The sequence below is a fragment of the Beta vulgaris genome, chromosome 3 (assembly GCF_026745355.1).
Source record: "Beta vulgaris subsp. vulgaris cultivar EL10 chromosome 3, EL10.2, whole genome shotgun sequence".
Taxonomy (NCBI): domain Eukaryota; kingdom Viridiplantae; phylum Streptophyta; class Magnoliopsida; order Caryophyllales; family Amaranthaceae; genus Beta; species Beta vulgaris.
Genome location: NC_079204.1, coordinates 1,285,618 through 1,306,863, shown reverse-complemented (window position 1 = coordinate 1,306,863; position 21,246 = coordinate 1,285,618). Strand labels below are relative to the sequence as shown.

The following is a 21,246-nucleotide window of genomic DNA, read 5'->3' as shown; positions in this document are numbered from 1 at the left end:
ATGACCTATTAACCCTTAAAACCCACTATCTTCATAATATGATGAGGATTAAGGTTTACCTAATAATCTTAATGATTGTAAACCCTCTTTCCACTCTTGCGACAAGGGGTTTGATTCTCACATTTTACAAGTATGATTCGAATTACTTCCCCTTCCCTTACAATATGAGGATCAAAGTTGGCCTAACTCGTCTTTTTAACTACTTTTTTACGTAGTCTGTCGTGTTCTTAAATTCTTTTATTTTTTGTGTTTATTCTAAAATCTGTAATTGTTTTTTGACGAAACCTAATCATACATGACTTTTATTTCATAAATCGCCAGATAGTCAAAATGTAGAAAATTATCCGCTATATCAGTATAAACAATTTTGATAATATACAATCCTACTGATTAATGATTAGCAATTAACAAAAAAAAACACTAAGTACAATCTCTTTTTTTTTCTTTTTACCTTATCAGGCTAGTAGTTTGATAGCCGTCATGACTCCTATATATCAAAAATTGTATGAACGATAGATCACATGTTCGAATCTCCCTCCATTTATTTATACTTCGGGCCTGTTCTCCCCAGTTTATTTTCATTTCAGTTCAGTTTAGTTCAATTCAGTTCATTTCAATTCAGTTTAGATCAGTTCAGCTCAGATCAGATCAGTTCAGATCCGTTCAGTTCAGTTCAGCTCTTGACAATACTTTTACTCTCACATATCACTATTCATTTCAGTTCAGTTCAATTCAGTTCAGTTCAGTTCAGCTGTTTTATGTCGAAGAAAACAGACATTTCATCCTGTTTTCGTGGATCATATGAATTAAAAGAAAAAACCTAATCCCAAATGGATTATAACTCTTTCTTAATTTAATTTTTTTAAAAAAATCTTTTTACACATATTTTTTAACTGCCAGCATGTTAAATCATGAATAAGATAAAGAAAGAAAAAAAACATAAGAAGGGCCCCACACCTCCCCTAGTACTCCCCTTCCTATAGATGTACTTAAATACGGCACCTCTACTCTCCTCTCTTCCACAATCTTTCCTTCCACCCTTCATCTTTCTTTCTCCTCCCCTTTTCTTTCTCTCTCATTTACTCCATAAAAAATAAAAAGGAGGTTAAAAATCAAGAAATAATATTTCTGTATTCTTTCACTATTAACATACAGTGAACTTCAAGCAAGAAATATAAAACTCAAAGGTACGATTTTTGTGAATTAAATTGTCTTCAATGTTCTTTTTGTTGACGAGTTAATTAAAAATAAATAACTTAGGATTATTTCTAGTATAAATATAATAATGCAAATTGTTCATATTTGTTGCTATTATTAGTAGTCAAGAAACATGATTTCATATTGAATTTTGTAGTCGTAATTGTTGATTTCATATTCATCAAGTACAGTGTAGTTGCATCACTCACATGCTGCGTTGAAAATTTTGTTATTTTTTAATCTTAAATTATATTTTTTTTCATGAAATTTGATGAATTGTGTGAGATTTTATAGTCTACCCAACTTAATAAGTGAAGAGTTCTTAAAAATTAAGGAATACCCAGATGAAAAATCACGAAAAAAACCCAGAAAGTTTTGATTTTTATTATGATGTTGTATTGTTTTTGGTTAGAAAAAATTTAGTAGTAATAAATTTGGTGGAAATCTTTTTTATGTGTATTTTTTATTGCATGGGACCTGTAAAAAACTTTTAGCGAGGTTTCCTCGGATTTCCATTCCATTAATTCTGGAAGTCAGAAGTGGGGTGTGATCGCAAAATCTCTTTTCACCTTTTTGATTTCCAGATTCTTTTTCTAATTTTGTCTTTTACTTACTCACGTTGGACTCGTTTCTTAGGACTAGGAGGAAAATTCGATTTTTTCGACATAATGTCGGATGCGTTCTCTTCACCTGAATTAAATTATAGAAATATAAAATTAATTATTGAAATTAGTTAGTTTTTGAAATCATCTTATATAATTGTGATATATGAGGTATTTTCTAAGAGAGAAAAAGAATATTTTTAAAAAAAAACTATACTTTTCTTGGCATTAGTTTGGTATAAGACAAATGTAGTAAGTTCAACGTATTGTGTATTAAAATTTATGTTTTACTCGTTTGAAACTCTTTCACTCTATATTGTTCATAACCAAGCTTGTTTGGTGGGGGTGGTGATAAATTCACCTTGTGACTTTAAGGTCATAAATTCGAATCACACTACCTACTTGTGCTTGGAAGTAGGCATATCCTTATATTCTCCTACTCTCAAGCGTTAATCTATGTAGTTGGATTGGCTGACCTGCGATAAGTGTGCTGGTCCAATAGAGTCCTTTCTATCAAGGGGTCCCAAGGGTCAAAAAAATTATTTGTTCATGCTATAAATAGACTATGAGGGCATTTTGGCCATCTATTTTATAGCAAAGCTCGTTGATCCTCGCTTATGTTATTTAAGTAATAAAAAAATCATGAAAGATGTGTGAATGTGTGATAACACATAATTTCCTACAATTCTGCATATTTAAGTCTCCCTTTTCTTTCCCCTAATCTATATTATACACCTGCTTCTTAATGAAAAATGATACACTAGTTAGTAACTTAGTGTATACACAAAATTTCGAGTCGAAATAAATAAGACGAGAAATAAAGTAACAAAGAAATTATATTTCAATAAATGTATTGAGTACAATCTCTGTAAACAGTTTATAATGAAAAATAAACTAAGTCCTCTGATTCTGTTTCGTAGCTTGAGAGTGACACGTGTTGGTGTCGACGTGGAGTTGAATGTAGACTGACCTGTTGTCAACGTCAATTTGAGTTCGATGTGGGATGACGTTTTGTCGACGTCAACCTGAGTTTGAGTTTTGTTTGGGTATATTCGAATGAGGGCTGACAAAGCTTGAATCTCAGTCGAATATGTTTGGGTGTATTTAAATAGTCGGCACATTTTGATGTGCTTGTTGACTAATTGCAGAGAGAATTCTAAGAGAATTTTATGAGCTCTCAGAATAATGATTTTTCCCTCCCCTCAACTGAGAGATGTGAGGTCTATTTATAGGGAATGGAGATCCCTTCATGGACTTGGTAATTTATGGGTTTGGGCCCGTTTATGACTTGGAAGTCTTTTTACCTTTGCCACTTGACCACCTTATTTGGACTAATAATCTGGGCTAGCCCAATACTTTATAACCCAAATTGTATTGTTTAATCTAATTTGGATATGTAATTTGAGTGGGCTAAATTAATTAAATTGGGCTAATCATATTTATTTAGCTCAATGATAATTAATTTATTTTCATGTAAAACACTAATAAATTTTTAGTGTCTACAAATTGCCCCTCGAGACCATGTCATGTTCACGATTTGAAGTGTTTAATTGTGACGGGGTCTCGACAAAGTTGAGTTTGACATGATAATTGTTTGACAATCACCGTGCTGTTTGATAAATTTTTTCCAATAGAGTGTTGAATTTTTTACAACTCTATCAAGTCGTGAACTTGAGAGTTCCGATCTCATCTCGGTTAGGATTTTTTTTTGTTATCAAGTAAAACAAATCTTATCACATATTGATATAAATTAACCAAACCTCGTCGGCTAACTCCACGAATCCAACGTGGAACTTCCATTGATTGAGGATACCAGTGAGTTATGAGTATCAAGTTGTCAAGCAAATCAAGAATTCAAGACTACATACAGGTGAGTTGATTTTTTTTTTTTTAATTTTGTTTCCAACTAATCTCAACATATATCCATACGTGGCTGTTGGACATAGCCTTCCTTGATATATTATGCTGCAACTTTGATTTTTTTTTTTTTTCTTTCTTTTTGTTTGTCTTATGAATTCTCACGCTTGATGATCATACATGGAATTGCTTTTGTGATTTTTTTTTTTTTTTTTGTAATTCATGCCGCACCACAGTTTTGCTTTTTGTTTCTTTTGTGATGATTTTTTTTCCGAGCGACACCCATATATCCTTAGCCTTATGAATTGGGGTGTATAAATCAACCATGCGATCAAAAAGATGGTACAGTATGTAGCCCTTGCATAGAACTTCGTCTTCTTCGCGCTTCTTACGATCGGCCATGATTTGTTCCGAGTCTGTCACTTGGTTCAAGAAATGGTTTCAGATTACTGTCCAGAACATAGAATATCTTTAAAGCAATTAACAGAAATTTCATCTTCTCCTTCTAACGAGTGAAATTCGTCCCATCCAAGCGGTCGAGTTTTCCAATGTCACCAACAAAATTCAGAGTTTTCTCCATTGCGGAAATTAATTATTATACCTTAGGATTGTTAGAAAAATTATAAACAGTATGCTTAAGGACATGTTTACCCCTTTTAAACGTCTTTAAGGTATAATAGCCCCCACTATAAACAGATTGCTATTGGGTTATGGCGTTCCGTAGAAGGAGAGCAAGGCAACATTCTGCTATGTTTCATAAAAGTTTTGGCCCTTTTGTTTTTTTTTTTTTTTTTTTGAGTTTATGGAATATATAGCAGTGGAGTGTTTAGTATGCGTGGGAGTTGGATTTAGCATCAGGGATGAATGAGTTATGATGATGGGTCAATGAGGATTTTGAGTGATGATTAATTATAGGTGTAGGTGTAGTGTGATGAAGTGGCGGTGGTGGTAGGAGAGAGAAAATTGAGTTTTTTTTTTTTTTTTTTTTTTTTTTTTCTGAGATTTTGTGAGGCTTTATAACTCCATGTATGGAGTTTTGATGACATGCTCACGTTTTTTTTTTTCAACTTTTTTTTTTGTTTTTTTTTTCAACAGTTTGGATTTTTGACATATTTTGTTTGACTTGCAGTACATCATATTTTGTGAGATCCTGAACTTCTAGATTTACTTTGAAGTTTTGCAGATGCCCAAAACTAGTGAGGTGATGAGTTTTTTTAAAACCCTTTTAGTCTAAAATATTGTGTTTGCATTGTTTGCACAATATCACTTTTTTTTGTGCATGTGTACCCGTTTTTTTTTTTTTTTTTTTTTTTGTGTATGACAGGTTCACTTGAAGACGAAGACGATAGCAGACGACTTTCCCGTCGTGATGCGGCCACAGTCTTAAAGCACCTGTGACCTTCAGGTGTTATTCATATGTCTTTAGCATGCACACTGACACCTCCAGACAGTCCCTTGAACAAGACGAAGGCAGGGATTCCGTCGTGATGGGCCACATGTCTTTAGCACTGTGAGCCTGTCAGGGGTGTTATTCATATGTCTTTAGCACTGCGACACTGACACCTCCAGACAGTCCCTTGAAGACGAAGGCAGGGATTCCGTCGTGATGGGCCACATGTCTTTAGCACTGTGAGCCTGTCAGGGGTGTTATTCATATGTCTTTAGCACTGCGACACTGACACCTCCAGACAGTCCCTTGAAGACGAAGACGAAGGCAGGGATTCCGTCGTGATGGGCCACATGTCTTTAGCACTGTGAGCCTGTCAGGGGTGTTATTCATATGTCTTTAGCACTGCGACACTGACACCTCCAGACAGTCCCTTGAAGACGAAGACGAAGGAGGGATTCCGTCGTGATGGGCCACATGTTTTAGCACTGTGAGCCTGTCAGGGGTGTTATTCATATGTCTTTAGCACTGCGACACTGACACCTCCAGACAGTCCCTTGAAGACGAAGACGAAGGCAGGGATTCCGTCGTGATGGGCCACATGTCTTTAGCACTGTGAGCCTGTCAGGGGTGTTATTCATATGTCTTTAGCACTGCGACACTGACACCTCCAGACAGTCCCTTGAAGACAGTCAATCTCACCCTCGAGGTATGTTGTCTAACCCATGATTTTTTGTTTTGTTAAATGATTGTTCGTTAACCCAAAAATTGCTTTTGTTTTGATGTCGTCCTTCACTGTTTGCATTCTTGTGGGCTAGGAGTTAGAACTTTTTTTTTGGTGTGTGTGCAATTTAAACTCTTACTTGGGAGTTCAAATTTTCTTTGTCTTTTGCTTGGATATGCAGTTTACACTCTTGCTTAGGAGTTAGATTTTTTTGTGTGCAATTTAGACTCTTGCTTGGGAGTTAGAATTTTTTGGTGTGCAGTTTAGACTCTTGTTTGGGAGTTAGAATTTTTTTTTGGTGTGCCGTTTAGACTCTTGCTTGGGAGTTAGAATTTTTTTTTTCTTTTCTTGGTGTGCAGTTTAGACTCTTGCTTGGGAGTTAGAATTTGTTGGTGTGCAGTTTAGACTCTTGCGGGCCAGGAGTATTACAATTTTTGTTTTTTTTTTTTTTCGCCGTTCACATTTAACTCTTGCGGCCAGGAGTATTACAATTTTTTAGTTTTTTTATTTCGCCGTTCACAGTTTATACTCTTGCGGGCCAGGAGTATTACAATTTTTTTGTTTTTATTTCGCCGTTCACAGTTTATACTCTTGCGGGCCAGGAGTATTACAATTTTTTTATTTTTTTATTTCGCCGTTCACAGTTTATACTCTTGCGGGCCAGGAGTATTACAATTTTTTTTGTTTTTATTTCGCCGTTCACAGTTTATACTCTTGCGGGTCAGGAGTATTACAATTTTTTTTGTTTTTATTTCGTCGTTCACAGTTTATACTCTTGCGGGCCAGGAGTATTACAATTTTTTGAATTTTTTACTCGAGTAATTTTTATGTTACCCTAGCTGCCTACGTACTTGTAAAATATCAACAAATTGCTTTTACAAGCTCAAGCCAACGTAGTTCAAATGCACCTTTATTTCTTTCAACATATGCAGTTTATCCTCTTGCTTAGGAGTTAACGATGTTCTTACTTTTCATGAGTAGTAGCGCTTCAGAAACTTGCCGTTGATAGGCCCCACCCGTAATCCGTCAGCGTCAACAATTTTATAGGCCCCATTAGTGTACACCTCTTTGACAACGTATGGACCATCCCATTTAGAACTGAATTTACTTCCCGTCTTGCGAGAAATAATGATGGGTCTCTTAATTGCTAGGACCATGTCTCCTACTTGAAAGGAGCGAGGTCGAACTTTCTTATTGAAAGCGCGTGACAGGCGAACTTGGTAGCACTCAGATTTTTGTTGTGCTTGGAGTCTTTTTTCGTCAAGCGCCTCCAACTCAGCAAGTCGGAGTTTATCATTTTCATCAGACGTCAAGCCTTCCTGTATGGCAATTCGCAATGATGGAATTTGAAGTTCTAGGGGGAGAACTGCCTCAACGCCATACACCAACGGTATGGGGTTGATTGTGTTGCTGATTTATATGTCGTTCTATATGCCCATAAAGCTTCCCCTATTCTTTCATGCCAATCACGTTTGGACTTGGCGACCACTTTGCTCAATAAACTACAAAGTGTCTTGTTGAACGCTTCAGCTAAACCATTTGCAGGTGCATTGTACATTGATGATCTATGTTGTGTGAATTTAAACTTCTCACATAAGTTTTTCATCAACTTATTGTAAAATGGTGTTCCATTGTCCGTGACAATTCGTTGGGGTACACCATATCTGTAGATGATGTGAGTACGAATGAAGTCAACAACATTTTCTTTTTTCACTTCACGTAGGGGGATGGCTTCTGCCCACTTAGAAAAAATAATCAGTCGCTGCCAAAATATATGCTTGTCCAGCAGATGACTTTGGTGTAATTGGGCCAACTACATCGAGTCCCCATGCTTCAAATGGCCAGGATGCGACTGTGGGGTGCAATGGCTCTGGAGGTTGATGAATGAAGTTAGCGTGAAATTGGCAGGCTTCACATTTCTTTGCATAGTCCATGCTATCTTGTACCATGGTTGGCCAATAGTAACCCATTCTTTTAATACGGTCATGTAGTTTTGGACCAGACTGATGAGCGCCACAGACTCCAGAGTGAGCTTCCTCCATGGTTTGTTTTGCTTCTTCATCTCCAAGACATCTTAACCAAAGACCATGAAAGGATCGTCGATAGAGAGTCCCCTTATAATATATAAATCGTGAGGCTCGACGACGAATCTCTGTCTTATGTTTTGGATCACTTGGCAATTTTTCATGTTCCAAATAATCGATAATTGGTTGACGCCAATCTTCTTTGTCGATTTGATAGACAGAGATTATGTCGACTTCTTCAGCAACTTCTTCAACACCATCGTCATCAGGAGTAACAACCCATTGTTTGCAAACGGGTACATACATTCTTTCTTCTGCCCCCAGTGCCAAAGTGGCTGCAAGCCCAGCTAGCGCGTCAGCCATCTTGTTGGCACTCCTTGGAACATGTTCTAACTGACTCTGCGTATCGAGTTTGTCAAGCAATTGTGATGCTTGCCTTTGACAAGGGATTAAATCATTCTTTTTGACTTCATATTCACCTGATAGTTGTTTTAGGACCAATTGGGAGTCCCCGTGAATGTCTAAATCTCTAAGTCCCATTTCGATTGCCATTTGGAGGCCTATTATGAGTGCTTGGTACTCAGCCATATTATTGGAGCACAGTTGAGTTAGCATAAAAGAGTATGGCAGTATACACTTTTCTGGAGAAATGAAGACAACTCCAGCTCCCGCACCGTCATGACGAGCGGCACCGTCAAAGTACATTTTCCAAGGTGGGAGTATTTCAATGAAAAACACGTCTTCACCTGGCAAATCATCTGATATCTCCCATTCTGCAGGGACTGGGTGGTCCGCGAAAAAATCTGCTATCGCTTGCCCCTTGAAGCCTTTTGCGGAACATACACAATGTCATATTGTTTCAGAAGCATAGCCCACTTTGCAAGTCTGCCAGACAACACGGGCCTTGAGAGAATGTATTTTATTGGGTCAGACCTTGAGATGACATGAACTGTATGTGCTTGCATGTAATGTCTTAATTTTTGGATTGCAAAAATCAAAGCAAGGCAAATTTTTTCAATGGGGGAGTAATTCAATTCAGCACCCACCAAAGTTCGGCTTAAATAATAAAGAGCTGTCTCCTTACGATCTTCTTGCTCTTGAGCACACATTGCCCCCAGGGATCGCTCCTGCGCCGCGATATAAAGGATGAGTGGTTTCCCTTTTATTGGTGCCCCCAAGACGGGGGGAGAAGACAAATACTTCTTGATACTTTCGAAGGCCTTTTTACATGAGTCATCCCATTTGAATGGGGCATCCTTTTTCATGAGATGACTAAAAGGATGACATCTGCCTGCCAAATTGGAAATAAACCTTCGAATGTAAGCGAGACGCCCTTGGAGGCCACGCAACTCCTTGAGGTTCTTAGGTTCAGGCATCTCTTGGATGGCCTTAATCTTTGCTTGATCAATTTCAATGCCCCTGTGCCTGACAATGAAGCCTAGAAACTTTCCTGAGGTGACGCCGAAAGCGCACTTGAGAGGGTTCATCTTTAATTTCCATTTTCGCAATCTTTCGAAGACTTGACGAAGGTCATGTAAATGATTCTCCTTCTTCTTAGACTTTACCACCAAGTCGTCTACGTAGCATTCCACAATTTGATGCATCATATCTTCGAAAATTTTCTGCATTGCACGCTGATACGTAGCTCCGGCATTTTTCAAGCCGAAAGGCATAACTTTGTAACAGAATATCCCTTTAGGGGTACGAAATGCAGTTGCTTCTTGATCTTCAGGAGCCATGTGGATTTGATTGTATCCAGCGTACAATCCATAAATGACAAAGCCTCATGACCAGTGGTAGCATCAATCATGATTTCCGTTACGGGGAGTGGGAAATCATCCTTTGGACAGCCTCATTTAAATCGCGGAAGTCCACACAAACTCGTAACTGTCCATTTTTCTTTCGTACTGGCACAATGTTTGCTATCCAAGTAGGGTACTTGACTTCACGAATAAATCCTGCATCAATGAGCTTGTTTACTTCTGCCTCAATTTCAGGAATTAGTTCTGGCCTGAAACGTCTTTGAGATTGCTTCTTTGGACTGACACCCTTTTTGATGGCTAAACGATGGACAGCGACTTTCGGGTCGAGTCCTGGCATCTCCTTATAGCTCCATGCAAATACGTCTTTATAGTCAGAGAGTAACATGGAATATTTTTGTTCTTCTGTTGGGTAAGAGAAGCGCTGACGTAGACAGGGCGTGGCTCTTCTTGAGTTCCAAGGTTTAACTCTTTTAACTCATCAACGGTGGCTTGCCCCCCATCTTCAAGAGTTTTAGGAGCCTCATCTGTTTCCATCTCCTCGTCACTTTCAGGAGCCTCATGCCCTGTGATATGGTTTGAAGAAACAAATTCAACATCCTTTTCTTTTTCTTGACTAGGCGAACTCCTTTGATTTGTTAACACTATGACACGACCTTTGGCTTTCAAAGGTGTATGTTCAATGATGTCTACCACCTGTGTACGCCTCATGCGAGATGGAATAACACTTTGAGGTGCGTCCTCGCCTTTGACTTCATCTTTGCTTCTTGTGATGCGACTTAGTACCGACCGTCTTGGTTGTTTATCAATTGAGGTCGATGCGCCAAGACGTTTAAAGACAGATGCCTTCTTCTTAGAGAATCGAGAAGCTTTGTAAGGGTGTTCGTGTTTTTGGTTTCACACCTTCATTTAGCTCATGTCCACCAAGTCTGTCAAAAACCGATGTATGGTTCTTTATGACAGGCGACTGTATTCGATCAAAGACCGATATTTTTTGCTGGGTCGCACCTTCTTCACCCTCATTTTCTTCGACTTCCTCCGCAATAATATATTGTGAAGAAGAGGTTGTCCCTCTACGCCGTGCGGAAATTTTGATGGGTGTTGGAGCTTCAAATCCCAAACCAACTTTAGTCGGACGTACCTCAACGCCATATTCTTGTAATCCTTTTGTGTGTCATTGATTCCATGAGGCTTAACCTCAATAACATTTCCCATGGACGCTGGATTTTCGAAGTCATAACCAGAGTTCGCCAAGAGCTTATAAGCGTTTGGGTCAAATTTACCCTTGTTAAGCCATTTTCTCCTAGATTGATCAACAGATTCCGATGTCGGAGGCTTAGCAATTTGATTGTGGTTGGCTCTAGGCAAAGGAACAACCACTTCTTGCTTTAAACATTGGAGAGTAGTCTCATCTACTCCTTTTTCTTCCTTTGGATCTACTTTCATGACCTGATGCCCTGCAAAAGGTGATTCCCCTTCCTTACGACGTGATTTAGGAATATATCGCAAAACTGGAGTAGTTACTGAATTCTTCATTGCTTTAAGGGGTTGAGCAACAACTTCTTCTTTTACCTTCTCCCTGTATTTTTGTTGTTGCATCTCAGTGGTGGTTGACTCCCTAGAGCTTGATGACGATGGAATGTCACCATTTTTGTTTGTACCCCTTTTCCCCGTTGAAGGAATTTTAGATGGCAACATTTCACTCGAGGGTTCTTCATCTTCAAAAAACTTAGCATCGGCAAAGTACGAATCTGTCATGCTAAAGGGTTTTACATCTCCATTTATTTTCTTCTCTCCTCCCTGATAAAATTTCAGACATTGATGAAGGGTTGATGCGACCACCCCATTTTCGTGTAACCATGGTCGTCCAAGCAACATTTTATATGACGTCTTTGTATCTATGACATGGAAGAGAGTAGATGATGTTAACTCTCCCATCACAAGGTTAAGACGTATTATGCCTATGGCACGCTGACTGTTCAAATTGAACCCCTGGATCATTAGACGACTATCAGAAAGATCTTCCATAGTGATCCCCAAATCAATCATGGTGGACTTTGGCATGATGTTGACAGCTGAACCTCCATCCACTAAGATACGATTCACTCTCTGGCCAAAAATATAACCAGCAACAAACAAGGGTCGGTTGTGAGGTTTTGAACCCAACAATAAGTCTTCATCAGTGAAGGCTAAGGCAAAATTACATGACGTGCATTTAGCCGAACTTTCTATTGGCTCTCCAGCATCTTTCACTTTGTCAAGGTATAGTTCTGGATGCTGAAGTGCAAGAGCCACCTGTCGACACATTTCTCGAGGCAAATGAAAGATCTGCCTCCATCCCATGCGTGTAGGAAGAGCTTCTAAGATAGATAATATCTTTGGATCTATCTCTGACCCTGAATGTTGAACAGTCACTTTAACAGAGACTTCATTTTCTTTAACCTTCTCTTGATCTCCCTCTTCTTCTTTTTCTTCATTATTCTCAACGAATGAGGTAGCATTAACAGTAACCGTAGTAAAGTAATCTTCAGGAAAGAATTCTTTCAAGATTACAGGAGTAAGTGGGTCTTGTTCAAGTAAGTCAATGGGCAATACTTGTTGTTTAGTATGCTTTTTTGACTTTTTCTTTTCTTTCGAGCGTCTTGAGCTTTTCCTTTTTTGGTGCTTCTTCTTACGACAAGCAACCTTTGGTTGAGGCTTCGACTGTCGTCTAGGCCTCCTTCTAGTGACTAACGTCCACCCTTCGTCATCCTCTTCTTGTTGGTTGCTAGTTGGGCTACTGTGCTCAATAAATGGCACCTCATCAACTTGAAGAACTGGTCGCAACACATGTACAATTACTGGCTCCAGACTCCCAAACTGCAAAGTTTGAGCCTCCCAATAAGAATCTAACATTGCAGAGGCATGATTAGCTTCGACAACTTCATCAAAATCCAATACAATCTTCCCATCCTTTGCAAGTTGCATGATTCTCTCCTTGAGTGTTATACACTTTTCTATAGGATGACTAATCAGCCTGTGGTACCGACAGTAGTTAGGATCAGAAGTCCTACCGACCTCCGCAGGACGCTTAGCTTCGGGCAATTCAATGACTTTGTTTTCAAGCAAATCATCTAACATCCCTGATAAATCAGAGTCTGGAAATGGATATTTCTTTGCTTGGAGTTCTTTCAAGGTTGGCCTATTTTTCCTAGGTTCTTTGGAAGGTGAACCCTTATTGTTTTCAGTACCAGCCTTGCTAGAGATCTTGACAGGCGAGGAGGTAGTCGTGATCGACATTGACTCCTTAGTCGAACTTTTGGCAGTCTTGTCAGTTTTCTTAAAATCCTTCTTCTCTTTCTTGTACTCTGAAGAAGTGTTGCTTTTGCCTCTATTGTTGGCAATGGTAAGCTCCATGTCATGAGCTCGCGTAGCCAACTCCTGAAAAGTCCTAGGCTTTATACCTTGCAAAATATAAAGCAAGTCCCAATCCATCCCTTGAATGCACATCTCAACAGCAGAGACTTCAGTCAGGCGATCTTTACACTCTAGACTCAATGCGCGCCAACGATTGATGTAATCGATGACTGGCTCATCCTTCCACTGGTGAGTCTTAGTTAGTTCAGTCATACTGACAATACGTCGAGTGCTATAGAACCTGTTCAGGAATTCCTCCTCCATTTGATCCCAACTGTCGATGGATTGTGAGGGTAAATCAGTGTACCAGTCAAAGGCCATGCCTTTAAGGAGACGAACGAATTGTTTGACCAGGAAATCATCTGTGGTACCAGCATTATTGCATGTTTCCACAAAGTGAGCAATGTGTTGCTTAGGATTTCCTTTCCCATCGAAATGCTGGAACTTGGGGGCTGATAGCCAAGTGGCATGTGCAGCTTGTCAATTCTTTTGGTATAAGGCTTTACATACCGATGACTCCTTGAGAACTTTCCCCGAGTTGATTTTTGATAGCGTGAGCTACTAATAACTCAAGTTGTCGAGCTGTGGGTGGGCGGCGATCGTCTTCACCACTATCGCCTTCGCTTTCACCCCATCCAGTCTTGATGCTGCGTCGTCTCCCTCAAGTTTCTTGTTGAGGGCAGCGATTTGCTCATTTTGGAGTCGGATTTGAGCATCTTTTTCTTCTCCATCTTTCATTAATTTTTGGAGTAGGCTATTCATTTCAGCAAGTTGTTCCTCAACTGTCTTAGCCGAAGTCACCATAACAGCAGCAGTGTTCGACTGAGAGAGTAAGGGTTCCTCTAAGTTGATAATCTTTAGAGGCGATGAGTCAACAATGTCATCACTTGTCTCATCGTCACTCCCCACATTGAGTGGGTCAAAGAGGGGCTAGTGTGGACAGTCAGTCTGTCTGACTTATCAGATGAGAGTTGCTTCCATATTTGAGAAGCAATCAATGATGGCTCACGTTCAGCCAAAGCGATTGAGCCAAACACAGGGGTTTCACGCTCCTTGTATGAGCCATGCACGACAGATGATTCGTAGCAATAGGCTTAGAGAGCTTTCTTGGCCTGGTAGGAACGTTCGCAGTTCGGAGCTTTGCAGCGCGGCAGCAATAGCAGCCTTCTTCATTCCTCTGGTACGAAAACCAAGAGTCATATCATCCATATAATCACCCAACGTTACAGATTTTCGTGGGGTGTCAGCAGAGTTTTCAGAAGATTGAGAGATGTTCTTGCTTGAGGCCATTTCTCAGATTTGTTGTTGATGACGAAACAGAGATGAGAGGCAGAGATGGTCCCACCGAGCGTGCCAAAATCTGTATACACAAAATTTCGAGTCGAAATAAATAAGACGAGAAATAAAGTAACAAAGAAATTATATTTCAATAAATGTATTGAGTACAATCTCTGTAAACAGTTTATAATGAAAAATAAACTAAGTCCTCTGATTCTGTTTCGTAGCTTGAGAGTGACACGTGTTGGTGTCGACGTGGAGTTGAATGTAGACTGACCTGTTGTCAACGTCAATTTGAGTTCGAGTGTGGGATGACGTTTTGTCGACGTCAACCTGAGTTTGAGTTTTGTTTGGGTATATTCGAATGAGGGCTGACAAAGCTTGAATCTCAGTCGAATATGTTTGGGTGTATTTAAATAGTCGGCACAGTTTTGATGTGCTTGTTGACTAATTGCAGAGAGAATTCTAAGAGAATTTTATGAGCTCTTGAGAATAATGATTTTTCCCTCCCCTCAACTGAGAGATGTGAGGTCTATTTATAGGGAATGGAGATCCCTTCATGGACTTGGTAATTTATGGGTTTGGGCCCGTTTATGACTTGGAAGTCTTTTTACCTTTGCCACTTGACCACCTTATTTGGACTAATAATCTGGGCTAGCCCAATACTTTATAACCCAAATTGTATTTGTTTAATCAATTTGGATATGTAATTTGAGTGGGCTAAATTAATTAAATTGGGCTAATCATATTTATTTTAGCTCAATGATAATTAATTTATTTTCATGTAAAACACTAATAAATTTTTAGTGTCTACACTTAGTTATATGTGTCAGTTTTAGTTTAGGTTTGACTATATCATAGCAGAGGATGTATAATACAGTACATAAACAAAAGCTGTTCACATGTGACATGAACTTGTCACTACAATAAAAAATGGTCATTATCTTTGAATTGTCAGCATAATGACCCAAGATTCAACCTGTTTGAATATCTTCGCCCTACCTTTGTCTATATTTTTCAACTATATGTTAAAATAATAGAAAATCCAAGTAACATGTTGCATCATAATACTTGCTTGGGTAGTCACATTGATTCCTTAAAATCTGGTTCTATTATATTTTTCCACTGATTTCAGAAATATCAGGTCAAACATAGTTTTTATCTATGTTGCTCGGACTCTTTATTTCACCTCAAGTACCCGTGTCGGATCGATACTTGGACACTTTGTTTTGAGCTAAAAAATAGAAAAAATTCCGAAAAATAGCCGAGTCGGATACTTAGACTCGTATCTGTGTCGGACATGGGTACCCAAGTATGAGCAACATAGGTTTTTATATTATTTCAATGATTTATGAATAATTGGGTTTCCCCTGTTTTTTTTTTCCTATTTCAGTTGTTACATAAACCACCAAAAGTAGAAGAATATGGCACAAGATCAGCTAAAAGTGCTAAATGCACTAGATGTTGCAAAGACACAATGGTATCATTTTACTGCAATTCTTATTGCTGGGATGGGTTTCTTCACTGATGCCTATGATCTCTTTAGCATTTCCTTAGTTACAAAGCTACTTGGTCGCATATATTACACACATCCTGGTGCACCTAAGCCTGGGACTTTACCTCCCAATGTCTCGGCTGCTGTTAATGGTGTTGCCTTCTGTGGTACCCTTGCTGGGCAGCTCTTCTTCGGGTGGCTCGGAGACAAAATGGGTAGGAAAAAGGTGTATGGTATGACCCTAATGATGATGGTCCTATGTTCTTTTGCTTCTGGTCTTTCATTTGGGAATGAGCCTAAGGGTGTAATGGCCACCCTTTGCTTCTTTCGATTTTGGCTCGGATTTGGGATTGGAGGAGACTACCCACTTTCTGCCACCATCATGTCTGAATACTCCAATAAGAAAACTCGTGGAGCCTTCATTGCTGCTGTTTTCGCTATGCAAGGATTTGGGAACTTGACTGGTGGTATCATTGCGCTTATTGTTTCAGCTGCCTTTAAGGCTGCTTTTCCTGCTCCTGCCTATCAGGTCGACGCAGCTGCGTCATTGGTTCCACAGGCGGATTATGTGTGGAGGATCATACTCATGTTTGGTGCTATTCCTGCCCTGTTAACTTACTATTGGCGTATGAAGATGCCTGAAACTGCTCGTTATACTGCTCTTGTTGCCAACAATGCTAAACAGGCTGCCTCTGACATGTCTAAGGTAATGCACTAATGCTTAGGCTTTTTCATATTCTTTGTTACCCTTGAAATTTTTTTAAGGTTAAGATCATGCACATTGATTGCTTCCTAGGATCTGACATGACATTTCTGGTTGTTTTTTTGTTGAAAGGTGTTACAAGTTGAGATTCAAGAGGATCAAGAAAAGGTAATAGAACAAGTAGAAAGGCGTAATAAGCAATTTGGTTTGTTCACCAAGGCATTCTTGAAGCGACATGGTCTTCACTTGCTCGGAACCACCTCGTGTTGGTTCTTACTAGATATCGCATTCTACAGTAATAATCTCTTCCAGAAGGACATCTTCAGTGCAGTAGGTTGGCTACCAAAAGCCACAACAATGAGCGCTCTTCAAGAGGTCTACATGGTGGCTCGAGCACAAACCTTAGTTTCCCTTTGTGGGACTGTTCCAGGGTACTGGTTCACAGTAGCCTTCATTGATGTTGTAGGTCGTTTCTTCATTCAATTGATGGGATTTTTCTTTATGACGGCCTTCATGTTTGGACTTGCTATCCCTTACGAGCATTGGACCACTCCAGGGAACCACATTGGGTTTGTGGTTATGTATGGTTTAACTTTCTTTTTTGCGAACTTTGGTCCCAATGCCACCACTTTTGTGGTACCTGCCGAGATCTTCCCAGCTCGTTTGAGGTCCACTTGCCATGGGATTTCCGCTGCTGCAGGGAAAGCCGGAGCTATGATTGGTGCATTTGGGTTCTTGTACTTAGCCCAGCCTACAGATAAAACCAAAACTGATGCTGGATATCCTCCAGGTATCGGAGTTAGGAATTCACTTATGATATTGGGTGGAATTTGTGCACTTGGGTTCTTTTGTACCTTCCTTGTTCCTGAAGCTAACGGAAAATCATTGGAAGAAATGTCTGGTGAGAACGAGGACGAATCTGAAGAGTATCAAACTCCTGGGTTGGATAACAGAACAGTTCCAGTTTAACATATTTGTTGACATCTATTGTTTATCTTACAATTATATTACTTGGTAATTGGTATAGTGTTTTTCTTAATCTTCCCTTTTTGAGGCTCTAATGCTAGGAAGAAGTATTGCATGTTTGAAGTGCTTTTGCATTAAAAATAAACACTTTTAGGTGCTGCTTTTGCTAGCTAATGGTTAAAAATTTTGGATTTTGCTTTCAGTTCGAGAAGTATTATGCTACTCTTTTGAGTAACTATATAGATAATTCAATTGTGCAGCTCAATTGAAGTGTCATATGTTTTGTGCTAAAGTATGTTTTTGCTGATCACCCTGTTAATGTACCTTCTGAAGGAATGAATACATTAATCTTACTTGCTCTTGCCTAAATTTACAGAATCTGTCTGATAGTATATGTTTATGTTGAAGTTATCACTGCAAATATCATGAGCATTTCAAAGTTCATTATAACATAACAACTGCACCCAACTTAAGCAAGTTAGGTTACAAAGATGGTGAACAAGGAAAACAAAAGAGACATCATGGAAGTCATCAAGAACAAAAACATATCCTCCAGACACCCTTTCCTTGGTCTTTTTACCATGAATTCAGGTAGTTGACAATAATCTTTGAAATCGAAAGTACAACCTAATACTAATACAACCAAACGAACATAAAAAAAAACTAAACTCAGCTATACTCGCTCTTATACAACAACTACAGAAATATAAATAACTTAAACTAGAATAAAACTGCTCGATCGGGAGGTCTGAATTGTTAGATAACAATATTATTACTAGAACATCGTTTACCATATATATCTTTATTATTCCCATCAAAAAAATATCTATATCTATATATTAATCCGGCACATCAATTAGTCAATACTACTCCCTCCGTCCCATAATATAGTGCTCACTTCTCATTTTTCACAAGAATTAAGGAAATTGGAAAGAGTTTTCGGATTTCACAAAAATATATATTTAAGTACATGTTTATTGGGTATTTTTGTCTTGCAACTAGTTTTTTTCTTCTTTTTCCTTTAAAATAAAATAAAAGAGCAATAAATATTACCTTGGAATGGTGTAAAACAATAAGTAGGGGTATTTTGGAAAATTTTATGTAAAAATGAATGATAATTTAATCCAAATAAATTGATAAAAAAGAAATATGCACAATATTTTAGGACACCCAAAGAAGAATGCGAGCACTATATTATGAAACGGATGGAGTACTACCTTTCCTTGCATACATTCTTAACCGTTAATATAGAAAATAGATGCAATCCCACCTTGTCGGCTAGTCATATTTGTAGTGCTTGGACGTTATGTCATGAATTAGAATTATGCAAAAGACTTTGTATGTGTAGTCTCTTATCTCTGACAACAATAAATACAAGGGAGTAAATTTGTAAGAAATTTGAAGGGCCAAAGTTAGTGATGTTCAATAAGTCTAACATAGCAAATGCAAGGCCACACTCTATTGATTGTTACTGCATAGTGCATACCTTCAATAACTAATTCAAGGTTTTTGCGACGACCTTGACTTGGAAAATTGGTTTTTTTTTTCCATAGATAAGCCTGTGGTTGTGAATTGGGACCATCAGAATATGATACCACCAATTATTTTTTCCATAGTAAGTATTTTCATGTCTTGATGTCAAAACATGGGCTAAAACTGGTGGAGTTTTGATGAATCTGTCAACTAAAAGAATCTTGAAAGTTGGGGCAAGGTAATTAGTGGGGCAGTTTGGTTCTTAACTTCTTGTACTTGACCGAGCTTGCCTATCTGAAATAGACTGATGAATTGAAAGCTTGTAACGTTATGTCTTACTTTGATGTTCACATTATTTGTTATAGGTTCATGGGTAACCATTAACCATTACAATTCTCTGGCCGTCACTATCGATTTACTAATATATCAATTATACGCGGAATAAAAATATGGACAATCTAACTTTAGGAATGCGCGTGAACACAATGGACATGTTGGTGATGATATGACTAATAAGGGTGCGTTCTGTTCAACTTAAAAAATTAAGTTTCAGGTCCAATAAGTTCAGATAAGTTCAGATAAGTTCAGATAAGTTGCAATAAGGTCTAATAAGTGCAATAAGTTCCAATAAGGTCTAATAAGGTCCAATAAGTTCCAATCAGGTGCAATAAGTTCCAATCAGTTCCAATCAGGTCTAATAAGGTCCAATAAGTTCCAATCAGGTCTAATAAGGTCCAATAAGGTCCAAATAGTCAATGTTTAATAAACATTTGTATTATTGTCCACTATTTTGTTATTCATAATTTCATATCACTATTAGCGGATTATGTTATTATTAGAATTTTAATTAAAGTACCACAATGATTATATAGTATTTACTTGTATTAGTGTCTATTATTTTATTATTTATTTGTATTATGTCTATTATTTATTATCTATATGTATTATGTCTATTATTTATTATTTATTTGTATTATGTCTATTATTTATTATTCATATTACATTAGCTGATTATGTTATTATTAGAATTTTTTATTAAAGTACCACAATGTATAGTATTATACTTGTATTATTGTCTATTATTTGATTATTCATATTGCTATTGAATAATATTATAATCATGGTCAAATAATTAAGGTTAACAACAACAACAACAACAACAATAATAATAATAATAATAATAATAATAATAATAATAATAATAATAATAATAATTACAATATTTTGCAATTCGTCTTTAAATAACTAGAGATAACATGTTTTCGTTACTAATAACTATGAAAGATATAAATGTTATCAATTGATGCTTCATTATCATCACTGGAGTATCTTTCTTTATCGGAGTATATTTTCTTCATCTTCTACATCATCCTCTTCAATCAATACGTTTTCTTTATCAACAGCCAACCATATTTCATCTGCAATTTTCGCCCGAGTTGAAGCTACTGTGACTTTGAACATTTTTTCCTCTTTCTTTTAGTAACATTCAAATAAATGAAAGGTGAAGAAAGCCAAAGAAATGAATGAAGTAGTTGTTGTTAGCAATAAATGTTCAACTTATTTTCATTGATTAGGAAAAGGAGAATCAGGCCCATAATCAAGCCCTTTAGAATGAAAGTTCACTGCCTTTTGCTCAGCTTAAATTAGTAACTACTAGTATTTTATAAAATTATTTTTTTGATTTTCTACTAGTGTTTTATAAAATTAAAACAACACTATTAGATATATTAGTGATGAAAGTTACGTATAGGCAAATATATAAATAATAATTTTTTTGTTAAATTAATTATCATAAGAGATAATTAATAATCATTATTTTTTAAAGGACGAATTATAATAATTATTATTCCATGAAAAATTTTGAGGGGTAGTATTTACGTTAGTGGTAATATTTATGTTATTCATGGTCAATGTTTTTGTCTAATAAGGTCAAATAAATTTCAATCAGGTCCAATAAGGTCTAATAAGTTTCAATCAGGTCCAATAAGGTCTAATAAGTTTCAATCAGGGTCAATAAGTTCCAATAAGGTCTAATAAGGTCAATCAGGTTCAATCAGGTCCAATAAGTTCCAATCAGGTTCAATCAGGTCCAATAAGTTGAATCAGGTCCAATCAGGTCCAATAAGTTCCAATAAGTTCAGTTCAGGTTCAATAAGTTCAGTTCAGATAAGTTCCAATAAGTTCAGGTCCAATAAGTTGAATAGAACGCACCCTAAATCCTATCCTTCATTCTAAAATAACTGCAATACTTCTCTTATGAAATATTGCAATGTAATTGTTGCATCTTTATGCTCGATTAGAAGTTCTAAGGGATACCATCCCGAATTCCAAGGCATTGTCCAGTTTCGAATTCTTATCCCAACAATATGTTGGGTTATTTATTC

At 37.6% G+C, this 21,246-nt stretch overlaps 1 protein-coding gene and 1 pseudogene across 1 annotated transcript; one reads left to right on the top strand and one right to left on the bottom strand.

Annotated features, from left to right (window-relative positions):
• Positions 1-1,012: 1,012 nt before the first annotated feature.
• Positions 1,013-17,591, top strand: LOC104887945 (probable inorganic phosphate transporter 1-4). Its single transcript, XM_010672735.4, has 3 exons — positions 1,013-1,187; positions 15,619-16,426; positions 16,556-17,591. Exons 2-3 carry the CDS (start codon positions 15,650-15,652, stop codon positions 17,390-17,392), a joined length of 1,614 nt encoding a protein of 537 aa, XP_010671037.1. The 5' UTR covers positions 1,013-1,187; positions 15,619-15,649; the 3' UTR covers positions 17,393-17,591.
• Positions 7,510-10,418, bottom strand: LOC125496033 (uncharacterized; annotated as a pseudogene).
• Positions 17,592-21,246: the final 3,655 nt, after the last annotated feature.